The sequence below is a fragment of the Lissotriton helveticus genome, chromosome 1_2 (assembly GCF_964261635.1).
Source record: "Lissotriton helveticus chromosome 1_2, aLisHel1.1, whole genome shotgun sequence".
In the NCBI taxonomy this organism is placed as follows: domain Eukaryota; kingdom Metazoa; phylum Chordata; class Amphibia; order Caudata; family Salamandridae; genus Lissotriton; species Lissotriton helveticus.
The window spans coordinates 438018467-438035738 of record NC_136058.1 but is presented as its reverse complement, the minus strand read 5'-3'; the positions used below and the strand labels follow the sequence as shown (position 1 = coordinate 438035738).

At 41.4% G+C, this 17272-nt stretch overlaps 1 protein-coding gene and 1 long non-coding RNA gene across 2 annotated transcripts in view; both read right to left on the bottom strand.

Moving 5' to 3' along the window:
• Positions 1-1983: 1983 nt before the first annotated feature.
• On the bottom strand, positions 1984-8767 carry LOC144805298 (uncharacterized). The gene is made up of 3 exons (XM_078671955.1): positions 8735-8767; positions 6715-8404; positions 1984-1991 (listed from the first exon to the last, which is right to left on the bottom strand). Exons 1-3 carry the CDS (start codon positions 8765-8767, stop codon positions 1984-1986), a joined length of 1731 nt encoding a protein of 576 aa, XP_078528081.1.
• Positions 8768-9493: 726 nt separating this feature from the next.
• Positions 9494-17272, bottom strand: part of LOC144808009 (uncharacterized) — a 61302-nt gene continuing 53523 nt past the window's right edge. Inside the window, exon 4 of the long non-coding RNA XR_013606563.1 lies at positions 9494-9982. This is a non-coding gene — a long non-coding RNA (uncharacterized LOC144808009). The remainder of the gene's footprint in view (positions 9983-17272) is intronic.

Sequence of the window (17272 nt, the reverse complement as noted above, 5' to 3'; positions counted from 1 at the left end):
CCCCTGACCCACAACACTGGGTCCCACGTCCCGACCATGCAGAGGCTAGGCAGCTTGCACAACCCTGTGGCTCTGGGTGGAGCGCTGTGGGGCACCCCTTCTGCAGCCACGAAAGGCAGACTGGATGGGGTTTGAAGTTGTCGCAGGCCCAAGTATCTGGCCGTAGCCCTAGGGTTCTTGAAACACTTGAGCGCCAAACAGGTGACGGCCATCAAAGGGCATGTCCAAAAGGTTAGATTGGACATCTGCAGAGAAGCCAGACGTTCCCAGCCAGGCGTAACGCCTCAGGGGTACTGATGTGGAAACCGTTCTACCCAGCAAGTCGCCGGTATCCAGCATACACCGGATAGTGAACTTTGCTGCGTCTTGACCCTCAGCAACAGCACGGGTGAGACGGCCCAGGCCTCCTCCATGCACTGCGGCAGCACGTGAGCAACCGTATCCCACACTATGTGTGTAACGGCCCAAGAGACATGTGGTGTTCACCGACCGCAGTCCTAAGCTGGCAGAAGAAAACATCTTCTTCCCAAGATGGTCCAGCTTCTTGAATTCCCTATCTGGACCTTTTGAGGATGAGGCTTTGACCACCAAGCTCTCAGGGGTAGGGTGTTGGGAGAGGAATAATGGGTCGCCCAGGGCCGGATGGTGGCATCGGGTAATCATCCTGTCCACAGATGCTGCTGGGCTTGGACCAAGTACCCGGAAGGATGTGAGTGAGGGCCCCATTAAAAGGCAGCAGGGCTCCGAAGAGGCTGCTGCCGGATGAAGCACCTCATTTAGAAGGGTAGTACTGACAGCCACCGTAGGAAGCTCGAGGCCCAAGGCCTCAGCCGCCCTACGCAACACCACAGCGTAGGAGGCTCTCTCCTTTGTAGCCATGGTAGAGGGAGAAAGCATACCAAGGTCTGGGGAGGTATCCAGACTACTGGCATCACCCAACTCCTCTCGCCAGTCCAGTCCAGTCCAGCTTCTCAAGTTGGTCTGCTAGAGGGTCAGTAGACCCCTCCCAGTCCTCCTCACCCTCCTTTGGCTGCCACTCAGGGCGGTAGGGAACGCCACGGATGAACAGCTGTAAAGAAGTCTGGCATGTCGGGGTCGACACAGGTTGGGGGCACAACCGGCGTCAGGAGCGTCGCCACTGGAATCGGTGCCGGGGAAGGTACTTTGAGGCGACCGGCACCAATCCGGATCCAGGCCTGGATCTTTCGGGACCCTGCACCGCCAGGGCCGTAGCTGCCGGCATCGAAGGCCTACAGCTCACCCAGAGTCAGTGGGGCTCGAAGGCACGTCTGCCCAAAGAAGCTGCGCAGTGCTTTGTTAAATTGACGAAGCTGTACAGGGGGCGCTCCGACTCCGGGAAAGGTAGGGAAGTGTGGTGCCACCCCAGCATGCTCCGAGGAAGGAGCTGGAGAGCGACAGCGATCTGGGTCCCGCGTCGCGTTGGCCGACGGACAGAGAGAAGGCAAAGAGTGACAATGCTTCTTTGCCTTCTTTTTGTGCATGGACGGACCGCTGAAACTTTTCAGACACTCACCTCGAGTCACAGATCTGAATTGAATCCATCATCGCTCACTTCGCCACCCCATTTCAGGCCCGGCCATATGCAAATCAGTCTTGACCCTGTGCCTCAAAGGAACAGTCCAGACCGAACTGCCAAGTCAGGTCTCAACTGGACCGGAAACAAGCATCAAGACTGATTTGCATATGGCTGGGTCTGAACTGGGGTGGTTAAGTGAACTAAAGAATGATAATGGATTCAACCCAGATCTGTGACTGGGGGTGAGTGTCTGAAAAGTTTCAGCACTCCGTCCATCATCTCCTTGTGCTTGCTGGTAAAAGTTATTTAAAAAGTCAACCAAGTCTGCTCTAAAGTAAGTGCAACTAATAAAAAATAAAAAGCAACAGAAATGAAATCACAATGGAAAACTTTACATTTTTTAAAATGAGGTTGCATGAACACAATGAAATGAAATAAGGGCAAGATCAATCACCTGCAATGAAAGGGAAAACAAAAATGCTTGAAGCAAATTTGTACAAACCGAGTTTCAATATAGGTGCATAGAAGTCCATTGCAGCCAGAGAAAAAAACAGAATAAGATCAGGTGACAAGGGGAAGATGAATTTCAAATACAAAGTCTGCTGTACGGTAACCAAACGTGATTAGGAAAAGGTGACAGTAAAAGTGTGCAAGGAAAATCTGAATTCATGCCAAAATCACCCTCAGCAAAAAAGGGAAATAAATACTGAAACCTATGCACTGCAACACTGGTGGTGCCAAAGAATGGAAAAAATTGAACAGTTTGTAAAAAATCCACAAAGGAGGGTGAAAACATATCAACTGAGAGAAAAAAAGAAACCTCGTCAATTCACGTTCTTAGAAAAGGTTTTTAAAAACACCAAAAAAAGGAATACAATTTAAACAGGAATACAATGGACGCATAAGAACTCATGATGTAAAAAGGATAAAACATGAATGTATGGGCTCAAAATCACAATAGACCCCTCCCTCAAAACAATAAATACTTAAATATTTGGAATGGCTTTTGGCCGAATTTTATTAAATGTAAAGCAGGTGTCTTCAACCAGTCAATCGCGAGTTACCAGCAGCTCCCAGACACCACTGGATTAACTCACAGCTTTGAGTTCATTTTTAAATTAGAACCAGGTCATATTTTCCTTTTAAAGTTAAGGGAAGGCTGTGTTTATTTTATATTATTATCATCAGGCTGCAGCTAGCAGAGTCTGATAATGTTAATGTTAATTGTTTTATCAAGCACACAATTACCAAAAAGGCATCTTGGCACTATTGTCATTTGAAACCTGACAGTACGGGATATAAAATACCTAAACATTTGCCTAGCAGTTAGATGAGAACATTAAACTATGGGCTGAAAAGAAAAGGCTTAAGTTCCTTCCTTAACTTCAATACTTGAGGCTGACCTCAAATGATTTAATAGAGTTCCACCATCTAGAGGTGAAGTGGGAGAAACGTCGTCCTCCCCAATGGACACTTTTTATTCTGGGCAAACATACCTGCCTACTATAGCTGGACCGTAGAGTACGAAATGGGGCATATCATTTGAACATCTTGTAGGAAGCGAGGGCCAACCTGATGCAGTGCCTTATGGTAAGGCTTTGTATGTAATTCTTTCCCTAATAGGCAGCCGATGGAGGTCTTAAATGGGGGGAAAATCCATGACGGTCAGAGCCGCCCAGCTATGGAATAGCCTCCCTGACCATCTGAGACACACGACAAACCTTACATATTTTAAAAAACATCTTAAAACCTTTTTATTCAAGCAACTCATGTAATCCACATGTCCTTTCTTGTTATCTCTCTTTTTATTTCTGACACTGAATCTTCTCTCGCGCCAGGACAGTCTCGACTAGCAGTGCGCGATATAAGAAATATATAACATAACATAACATAAATGGCTTTAAAGGCTGAGCGGAATTTGGGGAGGATCTTCAGCAGTCTTGCTGCCATATTTTGGACTGTTTGTAACTTATTGAGAAGACAACTGGGAGCCCATATAAAGTTCAATAAAATAATCCATTTTAGATACGACAAGAACCAGGATAACACTTTCCCTAAGCTCCATGGGAAGGAAGGGCAAGATTTTCTTCGAATGTTTTAACATAAGGAAACAGGAAGAGGTTACCTGATTGGAGTGGTCAATAAAAGTGAGTTTTGAGTCAAAGACGACTACCCAAATTTCTAGCCTTCTTAACTGGGAGTGGAAGGGGCTCGAGACTGTGTGGCCACCAAAAGGTGTTCCAGAAGGAATCCTTACCAAATAGCACTAACTCTGTTTTTTGTGCATCCAATTTTAAGAAATTCTTCTGCATCCAATTAGCGATGCTAGTCATACTTGTTCTAAAATCTTTTGCCACTTTTTCAGGTTCTGCAGTAACCGATACTACTATTTGGGTATCACTGGCATAAAAGAATGCAGAGAACCAGCAGGATCGAACTAGTTCAATTAATGTAGTAATGTAGGCATTAGGCAAAGTCAGACTTATTGAAGATCCCCGAGACCCCACAAGGAAGTGAAAATGGGGCAAAGGTAAAATCTTCCAAAGGTACCAATTGCCCTCTGTTTGACAAAAAGAACCTGGTCAGTTTCAGACCAGTACTGTTGATGCTTATACTTTCTAAACAGCTTACCAAAGAGAAATGGTTAACCGTATCAAATAAAGCCAAAGATCGAATAAGATCAAGGCTGCATAAATCTCCTCTATCTATAATGGATCTGATGTCTTCAGTCACTGCCGATAAGGTTGACTCTGTACAGTAGTAGGGTCTAAAACCATGTTGAACAGGATCCATACAGTCCGTATTTTCGAAGAAGTTGGTGATCTCCTCATTCATGGCCTTTTCTAAAATTTCATCGGGAAGAGAAAAGACCAATTTGGCTTTGTAGTACTTTACATCTTAGGGATCGAGGGAAGGAGTCTTTAGAAGTGGCAAAATCGATGCTTTTTTCCAAGCATCTGGAAAAAAGACAGATCCTGCCACCCCCACCCAAACTGACCCCTACCCTACCATTCTATGGGCAAATTAGAGAGGCGCCGATCTACCGTCCTGATGAGACCACGGTAATTAATTGGAAGGGTCGAAACATTGACTATACAGGGACTATTTCATATAAATTATGTCTTCTAAGAATCGCCTTTGCTTAACTTGTATTGTACGAAAGTATTTACAGCCCTGTTTTTGTGTACAAAATGTGGATCGGACTGTTTTATCATCAGATCACTCATCTTGAGCACTGCGCAGTCATCACTCAACGATTTATATATACACTTGCTGCTGAGAATACAATTCGAATTTTTGGAAATGAAAAGACTTCATCTGAATTCTAATCATGATAAAAATGGTGAATTAATATCTGCCCAGGGCCTGCATATGTGATACAGACCTGTGAGATAATGAACTCATAGACCTCTGTAGTTGTTCACAGAGCGCATGGAAAGTGCTTATAGGAGTCTCCGCTTGTCACTTCTGGAGCAGAATGATGTCGACACTGAGCTGGATGTTGTCTCCTACTCTGCTTTAAAGTTGGAGGATCCAGTCTGGCGTGTGGGGAATATTCACAAGGTGAGGAATCTGCAGGTAAAGGAGTATTCACCAGAAAGAGCGTTACCGAAGGCAAGTAACTGGTTTGTTATGTTTTCATGGTGTCGTATATTATCTCATTCTGGGTGGTGAACTCTGCTCGCGGAGTTTTCCGCGGAGCTCCCATAGTTCCTAAAAACTCCGGTTCATGGAGCACAGCGAGGTTTTTTCTACGCTCGCGCTCTTCAACGGCATGTGCCGGAGCGGGGAAAATCCACCTCCTGATGAGATTTTAACTTGCTCGTGCACGCCATGGTCTAGTTGGCGAACAAAATCAACCTCCTGGGGCTATTTCTCAAAGCGGGTGGTCGGATTTTTCAATGCGAGTGGTCGTGGCAGGTGACAACCACTTGCGTTGAGAAAACTTCCTTCACATTGACAAAGATGCCGCTCGAGTAGAAGCAGCTGCACCCTCTTGCGCTGCACATGGTGCCATTCGTGATTATTTTTACAGGGCGGGACAAACACCAGGAGATCAAAATCACCACAAACGTCATGACCCTTACGCACTCCACTGCTAGCGGAACTCCACGTAGACCGCCAGAGTTTTTTATCACTTTGCAGAGTTCCTCATTGAGGAACTCTGCATAGGCTTAATCTTATCGTGAAAATATAGATATCAGTCATATGTTAAGAAACAAGGGTGAGTAGAAACCTTTTGGGTGGAGTAAAATTTAAGACATTATTATTGTGATTTTTTTGGCAATCAGTTGATTTTTGCAACCACTGACACTTCTTTGTCTAAAGTAAATACCTTGAGAGTTTTGTAACTTTCAGATAATCAAATTGTGGATTCTGTTGCAATTAAAAATATTTCCAGGCGTGAAATTTCTTTGGAGGTTGCATGTGGGCAGCCTAAGTTATCCTGCAAGAGTTTTTTGATGAATCCTATTGCAACTACAATATGTGCTCTCTCATGTAAAGTCAGGTTGTTAGAAGCTTTTCTGCAACTCAAGGTACGCCTTACTTTTCACCTCATGTGGATGTATTTCTCATGTTTAGTGAGATCTCCTTTCTGAGTAAAACGTTTCTGGCTTTCCCCTCCTGTATAAGGCTTTAGTCCAGTGTGAATTCTCTCTTGAGAAGTGACATTGTATTCAAGACTAAACCTTATCTGACATTTAGAAAACACATAAGGCTTTTATTCTCTCGTGTGAGTTCGCTCATGTCAAGTGAGAAGTAATTTGTAACCAATACTTTGCTTGCATTTCGAGCACTCATAAGGTTTTACCGCAGAGTGGGATCTCTCATAACATTGTCTTTCAGATTCAAGCTTTTATGGCATAAGGATTTTCTCCAGTGTCAATTTGTCATGGTGAAATAGCGTTTTTCTCTGCAGCTTTTCTGGCATTCAGAGCACTCATAAGGTTTTCCATCAGTATGGAGTCGCTTATGGTTAGTGAGGCTGTGCCTATTAAATAGGAATTTCTGGCATTCACAGCATTGGTAATGTTTTACCCCGTGAGCGTCTGCTCATGTAGAGTGAAATTGAGTTTAAAATTGATGCTTTTCTGGCATTCGGAGAACTGAATTATTTTGATGGTGTGTTTTCTTATGGCACTTGTAACCATCTCTACCCCTGAATTTTTTCTGACATTTAGAGCACTGATAATTTTTTTCACCAGTATGGATTTTCACATGTTCAGTGAGATGAGATTTTTGGTTGAAACATTTTTGGCATTCGGAGCACTGATAAGGTTTTTCCCCAGTGTGGATTCTTATATGGTAAGTGAGACTGCGTTTTTCACTGAAACATTTCTGGCATTCAGAGCACTGAAAAGGTTTTTCCCCAGTGTGGGTTCTTATATGATGAGCGAGACTGTTTTTTCCAATGAAACATTTGTGGCATTCAGAGCACTGATAAGGTTTTTCCCCAGTGTGGGTTCTTATATGCTGAGTGAGACTTCTTTTTTGAATGAAACATATCTGGCATTCAGAGCACTGATAAGGTTTTTCCCCAGTGTGGGTTCTTAAATGATGAATGAGACTGTTTTTTTGACTGAAACCTTTGTGACATTCAGAGCACTGATAAGGTTTTTCCCCAGTGTGGGTTCTTATATGCTGAGTGAGACTGCTTTTTTCACTGAAACATTTGTCGCATTCAGTGCACTGATAACGTTTTACCCAAGTGTGAATCCTTGTATGTTTAGTGAGTCTCATTTTGTCACTGAAACATCTCTGGCATTCAGAGCACTGATAAGGTTTTTCCCCAGTGTGGAATCTCACATGTGCAGTTAGAAGTGATTTAAGTTTGAAATATGTTGGGCATTCAGAGCACTGATAAGGTTTTTCCACAGTGTGGGTTATTGTATGTCGAGAAAGACTTCCTTTGTCACTGAAACATTTCTGGCATTCAGAGCACTGATAGGGGTTTTCCCCAGTGTGGGTCAATATATGCAGCATGAGATGTCTTTTTTCACTGAAACATTTCTGGCATTCAGAGCACTGATACGGTTTTTCTCCAGTGTGGGTTTGTATATGCAGCGTGAGATGTCTTTTTTCACTGAAGCAATTCTGGCATTCAGAGCACTGATAAGGTTTTTCCCCAGTGTGGAATCTCACATGTGCAGTTAGAAGTGATTTAAGTTTGAAATCTTTTGGGCATTCAGGGCACTGATAAGGTTTTTCCCCAGTGTGCGTTCTTGTATGGTGAGTGAGATAGCTTCTTTGACTGAAACATTTGTGGCATTCAGTGCACTGATAACGTTTTTCCCCAGAGTGGATCTTTGTATGCCGTGTGAGACTACTTTTTATACTGAAACATTTCTGGCACTCAGAGCACTGATAAGGTTGTTCCACAGAATGGCTTATTGTATGTCGAGAAAGACTTTGTTTGTTACAAAACCTTTCCTGGCATTCAGAGCACTGATAAGGTTTTTCCCCAGTGTGGAATCTCAAATGTGCAGTTAGAAGTGATTTACGGTTGAACTGTTTTGGGCATTCAGAGCACTGATAAGGGTTTTCTCCAGAGTGGATTCTTGTATGTTCAGTTAGTCTGCTTTTGCAACTGAAACATTTCTGGCATTCAGAGCACTGAAAAGGTTTATCACCAGTGTGGGTTCTTCTATGCCGAGTGAGACTGTTTTTGTCAATGAAACATTTCTGACAATCCATGCACTGATAAGGTTTATTCCCAGTGTGGATTATTCTATGACGAGTGAGACTAGTTTTGTAAATGAAACATTTCTGGCATTCAGAGCACTGGTAAGGTTTTTTGCCAGAGTGGGTTATTACATGTCGAGTAAGACTTTGTTTGTTACAAAACCTTTCCTGGCATTCAGAGCACTGATAAGGGTTTTCCCCAGAGTGGATTCTCATATGTTCAGAGAAATAAGATTTACGGTTGAAACTTTTTTGGCATTCACCGCACTGGTAAAGTTTTTCCACAGAGTGGGTTAATGCATGTCGATATAGGCTCGGTTTGATACTAAACCTTTTATGGCATTCAGCGCACTGATAAGGTTTTTCTCCAGTGTGGATTCTCATATGCTCAGTGAGATAAGATTTACGCCTGAAACTTTTTTGGCATACATTGCACTGAGAGTGGTTTCCCCCAGTGTGGATTCTCATATGCTCAGTGAGATAAGATTTACGCCTGAAATTTTTTTGGCATACATTGCACTGAGAGTGGATTCCCCCTGTGTGCATTCTGTCAAATTCTGTGAGATAAGATTTACGGCTGTATCTTTTTTGGCACAGGTAACTTTTTTCCCCAACTTCGGTTATTTTGCCTCGATTGAGGCGGGTTTGAACACTGAATTTGTTCTCACAGTCCGTGTTTTTATAAGGTTTATTCCTAGAGTTAATATCTCTACGTTTAGTTTTCTCTTGCTTATATGCCACGGTAAGGGTGAACCTGATTTTAGAGTCAGGCTTGTTTAGATAATGTTCAGCATTTACCTCTAAAAGAAATTGTGTGTAATCTTCTTAACACTTGAATTGAGCAAAATATGTCTGGAAGCAGCCCTGTAACACCTGTCGAAATGTTTCTAGCAGATAATAGTCTTTAGGTAATAGCCTCTCCGGCAGCAACTTATTTTGTGACTGAAGTTTTTCTCAAATCTATTTGTATAGGTTCTTACTAATGCAGTAATAAGGTGTTAGTCTGATATTTAATGATTAAACTGATAAGTACCTTTTTGCACTGACGTAATGGCAGTAACTGAGGGAGTTAGAACGTGCACAGTACTATTGTGGATCATTAGTCGCAGAACATCAGTTCCATTTACCCTTTCTATGTTTGGTGTAAGGTTAAGGTTTGTAGTTCTGAAGACGAGGATTTATTTACATTAGCTATAGCGCAACAGTGCTCCTTTAATCCATTTTCTATATTTAACAGTTTTACATAGCACAACAGATAATGTTGAGGCGATTTACATAGAATTACAGAACACCACACAATAAAAAATTTCCAATCTTTTGAATGTTAACATGTCAGCTGCGGAGTCTTCTTTCAGTGTCTTTTCTTTGATGGTATCCAGAAGAACCTTTTGCTGTAACTTTCTTTTATGCAGTGTGTGCTTCCTCTCTAGAATTACATGATGCTTTAGATGAACGTTATTCTGTCATGCTGAGGCAATTTGTCTTTCTGATAATATTTCAGATGAAGATGCTGAAGTGATTTTTCTACATTATTTCCGATGCTGTGTGCACAGATATGGCTTTGCTCTGGGTTAATGAAATGCTAAATTAAAGACTTCACTTACAGGTATAGTACTTTCCTTGCCACACTTAGATTTTTGGAAAATGTTTAAACGTAGAATGCTGGATGTCCTTCAGTTTTTCGAAATAATCCTTCTTATGGCACAGACATTCAGTTGCTTAGTGCTAAATCTTGCTTTCTTCGTCCGTAATTTCAATCACCTGTAGTATTAAAATTAAATAGTTAATACATGTACATTTCCAAAAATATCATTTACAAGCCAAATCATTGCAGAATTTTAAAAATGTTGAGCTGTTTTTCAGACAGAGCAGAGTGTAGAATGGTAGCATGAGAGTACTTGGATGTAGGAGTAAGGATTTGTAGAATTTTCAACATTTTATTAAGATCACAAAGGATACATGTACCCTATGGAGTTGTAACATAGAATCCCAAAGGCAGATATTAAAGTCATATGGACAGGCACAAAACAGATATTAAAAAAATATATACTATTAATTAATTTGTATTGCAGATTTCTGGGACGGGAATGACTCTACCACGCAAAACAGGCGTTTTCCCCTGCCCTGGGTTACCACCTACTTGTATCTGGTATCCTGACTTTTGAGTTTTGGCCTCTGCCTCAAGCAAATCTATTGTGTGCTGCGAGGACTATGCCTAGACCTATCCCTCAACTATGGTCCAGAGTGTGAATGCAGGGCAATGAAATTAAGGCGCACTTTCATGTGTTCATTTTATTGCACCTGATCATTAGTTGTTAGGTTTTTCTGCACCTGGATTTACTGGTGCAGAAAACCAGGACACAATCTTTTTCCAGACAGAAAACTTAGACTGAAAAAACGCATAAGACTCTGGGTGCAGCAGAAGCAGCCAAGAATTATGCTGTTTTTTTTCACTAACTGGGGGAAACACACAATTCTTCCCTCTGTTGGTGTTCACAGTTGTTGTCGGACTGTGATTCGGTGTTGAGTGCAGAGCGTATCGATTAGAGCCGAGGGGCCGAGCCGAGGAGGAGTTGACGAGCAAGCGGAGTGGAGCCTGGGACGACTGCCAGGGTTTGTTTTGTGACCGGTTCCCGCTTCACCCGCGTCCTGTTATACGGGCGCTTTAAGTTCTACGGATCTGCGATGGGGGCAGGAACGGCCGCTGCCGGCACCGCGGTGCTAAGGCACTGCTGGTGCTGTTCATGCGGCGGCTGCTGCAGGGCACAGAGGAGCACAGAGGAGCCTTGGCCTGCCACCTGATTTATGTAAAAAATGTGTTTATACATTTTTTTGTCCACAGTCCACAGGCAAAAATTACATCATCACTTGGTCCCACGCAGGGGATCAGAAAGCCTCAACAGAATTATAACAGGGGGACAAAGTGCATTCATCAATATAAATCAGCTCCTCCTCTTATTAGATAAGCCAAATGAAAGATACAGCTTCTAAGTGCCCCGGAGCTTAGAGAGAGAGATAAAAAAGAAAAAAAAGAAGATCATGCAACTTTGCAAAGCCAGCAGATAGGTCTAAAGAAAACTCAACGGCCTTCTGTAACGGTAATTTCTCCAGGTTGCCCCACCGAGGTGTTGTATGCGGAATAGCCAAAAAGCGTGGACAAACTCATCCTAACATGGGATAAGTAATTATGAATCTAACAAGGAACAAAGAAAAAAAACTAATAAAAAACCACTTCCCACCCCACCCATGGTGGCGGCGTGTTCATACTAACGAGAGGTTGGTCGACACTGGGATTGTGATCTAAACTGGAAGAGATGGCGGGCTCTGATGGTGGAGGGACACACTGCAGACGGACGGCCCTGGGAGAGGAAGGAGACAAGGGGGCCCCATTTAAATTCGAAATTCTTATCATTATCTCTGAAAATATCAACCATTCGTTCAAGGCTAAGCAGTCTCCAAAGACGAGAGTGCCATAGGGAAATAGATGTAGCCTCCCTTCTCTTCCAGGCGGCTGACAGGGTGACCTTAGCTGCCCCACACGCACCACTCTTAAAGTATGGGACTCAATTTTGGGCAACGACAGGTGGACTTCTTTTCCATCCCCATTCACTCCAATCCATTTCAATCCAGTTTTCCCCCCAGCCCAACATGAGGGACCCTTTGATGCCTGGAGAAGGGGAGGCTGCTTAACTCTAATACATTTGTTCCACAATTTTGATCCCCTTACTTTTGATCAATGTCAAAGGGACTTTGTATTAAAGAACACGGGAAAATATCAGTATATCCAATTAATGCACTGGGCCCTCACACCTCAGATACGGGAGGCTGCTACTCGACCTCTCACAAAATTTGAGGCCTTTCTCACCAAGACTGCTAACATGAAAGGGGTGATCTCATTTATCTATAGCTTCCTCCTTAAAACAGTGCTTTCCACACGCCCCCGGTATATGTCTATGTGGGAAGACTTAATTCACCGTCCTATTTCCGATGAGGAATGGACGCATCCATGGTCCGACATCGCACGCTTCAATCATTCCTCAGAACTCAGGGAACTGCCGCCTGATTTTACATATATACACCAAGCATTGAGCAGAGCAGAGCTGAGCAGAGGAGTGGAGGGAAGTGTCTACATCTGCCGTCTGTAGGTGGGCTGGCTCTGGATCCCGCTCCTGCTCCTGAACGATTGCCAGCATTCTCCCTTGTACTCTTGACAGCGATTAATAGCAACGAACAAGCAATGAACAGTGAGTGGTGAGTGACAAGTGGCAAGAGGTGTGTGGCATGTGGAGAGTAGTTAAGGTTGATCGGTCCCTAAGTCGCTGAGCCATTTCAGTCTGTAATAAGTCTGTAATACAAAATCTGAGAAATTATGCAAAGGGGAAAGTGACAATAGACTTTGACCCTGTTGAAGCACCCCTCGACCCCTGAATTACTCTGCATGCCTAGACTACAGCCCTACCCGGAGCCCGGATATTAATCAATTAATTCATTAATTAGTTAATTAAATAAGTAACCAGCAGCACCGGTGGATTCTGTACTGAGGTGTGCTTTGGGGGTGTTTTCCCTTGGAGGTGTTTGGAGGTGTTTTTGTCCAATCAAAGCACCATTTGGTTTGATTCTCTGAAAGAAGCAAGACTTCTTCACCTTAGAGGGTGTATTATGAGGTCAGGAAAAGAGCGGCCACCTTTCCCTCCTATCAAAAGGAAAAGAAAAATACAACAAACACTAATATTAAATATGTTTAAAATAAAACAGACAGGTGACGTACAGTCCTTTAAATCATCTAAGGTCCATACATTTGGGAAACTGGGAAAGTCGCAGTCAAAGTTTGATTTTATGAAAGATCCAACTGGTGCTATGCTAAAATTGCTAACTAACCCATGTGATCTTCAAACTCCGATTAAACCACTGAGTAGAAAAAATATTATATCCCCTAAGCAAGGAGTAAGTGAACCAGGCCACCCTGAGTCTGAAGCTGAAGTCGAACGAATGTCAAATTCAACTAAGGACCAAGTCAACCATTGGGGTCAAATAACGGACCTAGAGATGTTAACTATTCCACTTACTGGTCGTTCACAACAAGAGGACCCAAAATGCATGAATCTAACAATGAGAGATACTCAGCAATTACTACCAACTAGGCAGCCAATGCCAATAGAAGTGCAAGTAAAAATCAGAATAGCTAACGGGATAGGGGAACCATCTAATTTGGGACAAATAAATCAAGGAGAGCAAGAAGCTCCAAATGAACTAAATGGTGGGGTGAAAATCATAAGGGAAGCCAATACCCCACTGAAATCGGATCTTACTCTGTCTAAAATAAATTCAGTTAAAAAACAGGACCAGCCGAAATGTAATCAAAATAACGGATCTCAAATTAATAAGGACGAATACAACAGCAACCCAGAAACTCTGCAGTGTTGGAGTACTCCGTATCAAAAAGACGTTTTGAATAGTAGTCCACAATTCATTAATTCTTGTGACGAGGGACATGATTTTCAAGGAGCACAAAAAGAGGAGTATAAGGACCTATCATTCATAAATGGGCAACACCATAACCCAGGTACTCAGGTACCAGAAAGTGGGAACGCGGGAGCAATTTGGGATTTATTCTTCAAAACTTCGCAATTAACTCTTAAAGCTTTAACATATAAGTCCAATAAAAAAGAGGTCCAAATAGATTTCTTGAGTGCTACGGCATCCTCTGTTGCCGGAACTGAGCAGAAGATAACAACACAATATAATCTAATAGTAAGGGCACAATCTCAGCCAATAGCGACATATGCAGAGTGTAGTTGTGCCCCACTAATTAACAAACTGGCTACCATTCCGGACATTTTAAAAACAATAATTGACGATGTAAAAGGGAATTTTCCTAATGTGGGAATTCAACCCATCAAGACCGACTGCCCCTCTAAAGATACAATAAAATGTAAAGACAATACTGTTGTTGTTAAAGATAAAATAGATGATAAAAAAAGATCAAGAAGTGATAAACCTATGCTCGACACAATCAACAATGACAGACGCAGCTCCGGAAGTTTAACTATCAAAAAGTCAGAGGAAAAAACAATGGAAAGCAAGAAATAAAGCTTCTAAAAGTACAAAAAAATACAAATGCATCAGATATAGTGAGATTGAACACTGGAAACAACCATGACCAAATATCATATTGTGAAGGTGAGGGTAAACAAATGTCTCCAACAAAACCCTTGTACCCTCTATTTAATAAAGACCTATCGGAGGTACAAGCAGTTATGAAAAATAAATGCCTAAACAAGCAAGCTGATAGTATAAAAATGATAGAGTATGGGAAAATTCAGTCCTTAGAAATGCTGCAAGTGGAGGAATGTAATAAACAGGTGGAGAATAAGCCATCACAATTGGAAACAAATAGAGCAAAGAGTGAGAGTATCAGAGGGGATGAAACGAATAGAGATTTGTTAAAAACCTGGAAGGATATTAAATTACCACAAGATCTGGGAACAGAAGCGAAGCAGTTACATAAACATCGACAATCATGGTCTCAAACTGTTAATAATCATAATGGAAGGTTAATTGAGCATGCTCAAGGTGAAAATAGCCTGCAACAAATTAAATTAAATAACCCAGATTAAAAAGAAGGAGTGTTGCAGGTAATTTCTACGCCGGAATATAAATCTAGGGGTAATAATGATATCATGACTCGTGGGAACATATTAAAATTGTGTAATGCAGTACCCTCATTAAAGAAAATTAAATGTACCGACATAGAATCAATTGAATTCCACACATCAAGAATAATAATCGCAAATCAACATTAGTAATTTGGACATCTTCTACTGCCGCCAGCCTTATTATGCAAGAACATAATCTCTTTCAGGACTGGTGAATAAAAATAACAACTCCCCTGCAACCTTCCTATCCTAGCCCTTTTGTTTCAACAAAATTACAAAATCATAACCAATGAGAACCGATAATAATAAGAAATACTCAATATTAAAAAACCCACAGGTATGACCAACAGGCATCTTTTAAAATTATTAGAGGTAAAAAAAGTAGACCTATTATTTGACATTGTCAAATTAGGTTGGCTAACAGCAGCCCTCCATAATGTCAGACAGGATTGACATCTACAATCTGAAGTTTCTTTAAGGGGGCCGACAATTATGAATAAAAGGGTCAGATTATATTCGTGGAATATAAATGGGGTTCAAGCAAAGATTCAGAATAACCAATTAGCTACTTTGTGCTGTTTTCAAATCATTTGTTTACAAGAGACTTGGGCTTTAGTTCTTTTTAGATTGGAAGGGTATAGGGTTATTACTCATTAGCTAAGAGAACAAGTAACTATGGCAGACTTTGTGGGGGTTTGGCTATTTTTATATCAACTGAGCTAAAAATGGAAAGTGAAATGGACGTCCCAAGTCAAAAGGATTATCTAATTGTCAAAATACGATTAAAGGAACAAAATATAATTACATCTCTTGTAGTAATCAACGTATATAATTACGAAGAACAATGGCGACCAATTTGATAATTATGATATTGCAGCTACTGGACAATGACACCCAACCTGAGATTATTATTACCGGTGATTATAACATGAATATTTTATGGTCTTACGATAGAGATGTTGAAATACAATGGCAAAATTACTTATGGTCAATTCCAAGTTTTTCATCAACAATGGGTGTGAGGGAACAAGAGAATGAAAACATCGGCGAGACTCTTGTATAAGAATTAGAAACCATAGGTCTAAGATGGAAAAATGGGCGATTTCCTCAAGATTTGCCACCAGCATGGGCTTTTCAAGCAAGGGATCATAGTGCTAGAATAGATTATACTATAGCATCGTTGAATCTATTTCATAAAATGTTGTCTTATCGGAAAGAGGGAATATATATATAAACGACCACGATCAACAAATAATTGAGTTAAACCTAAATGGCCTAAGATTTGAAAACTATAGGACACTTCCGGGAGAAATAACGACAGTAAATTATAAGAAACTTTATTGGTCAGATAACACCAAAGATTCTATTACAAACACTGCGCAGGCAATTGTGGATTTTCACTTCGAAGGAGATTATTCGAATGCTGTCGAAAAATGGTCTCTCTTCACAAAGCAATTAATTACCACAATCTCAATATGCTAATAAAGGTCAGTGGAGGAAAAAACCAGCATTTTCATAGGTGAAAATTTAGTTTGAAAGCCATCAATTAAAAAAAAGGACGTAACAGAATCCTGAGATAGGTAAAAAAGTTCCCAGTTAATTTAATTTACAGAGTAAAACTTAAAAAGATAAATACAGGAGTAAGGAAAATGGTCTGGAAGGACAAAATGCAAGAAAAGCAATAGTTGTGGGCAAAAGCTCTATATGCTTGCAAAAGGAGTAAGTCAAGAGGCTTCTGGATTCTAGTAAACAAACTGAGTAGATCTAGTAGGAAATCTACTTCATCAACAGTAACTGAATCTGAATGGGTATCGTTTATAGACATGCATTTGAATCCTACTCCTAACTTGGCTGTGAATTCTACTGATTGGGCTATAAATAGAATAGGAGTAGAAAAGAATAATAACTGAACAGAGATAACAGAAAACCGAGTATGTAAATTAATAAAGAATCAGAGATCCAATGGTGCCTCCGGCCCACATGGGATTCCCGCTGTGTTGTATAAGGAGAAAGCATCATATTGGTCGAGCTATCGAACACCAGTATTTAATCATGCTCTCCAATAAAGAACAGTCCCCGAGGCATGGAACGGATCTATAATTTCTCCTATATAAAAAAGTGGGGACGGGTCCCTCCCATCCAATTACAGATTAATTACGCTCCAAGATATCGAAGCCAAATTAGTTGCATCGATTCTACTTAAGGAGTTAATTGATTGGGCTAATGAAAACCATTTAATTCCACCGAATCAATCAGGTTTTGTACACGGTCAAGGTACAACAACAAACGTGTTAACACTGGGAATTTTAATGGAAAAATATAAAACAAGAAAACAGCCATTATATTTATGTTTCGTTGATTTTAAAGCTGCCTTTGACTGCGTAAATAGGCAGAT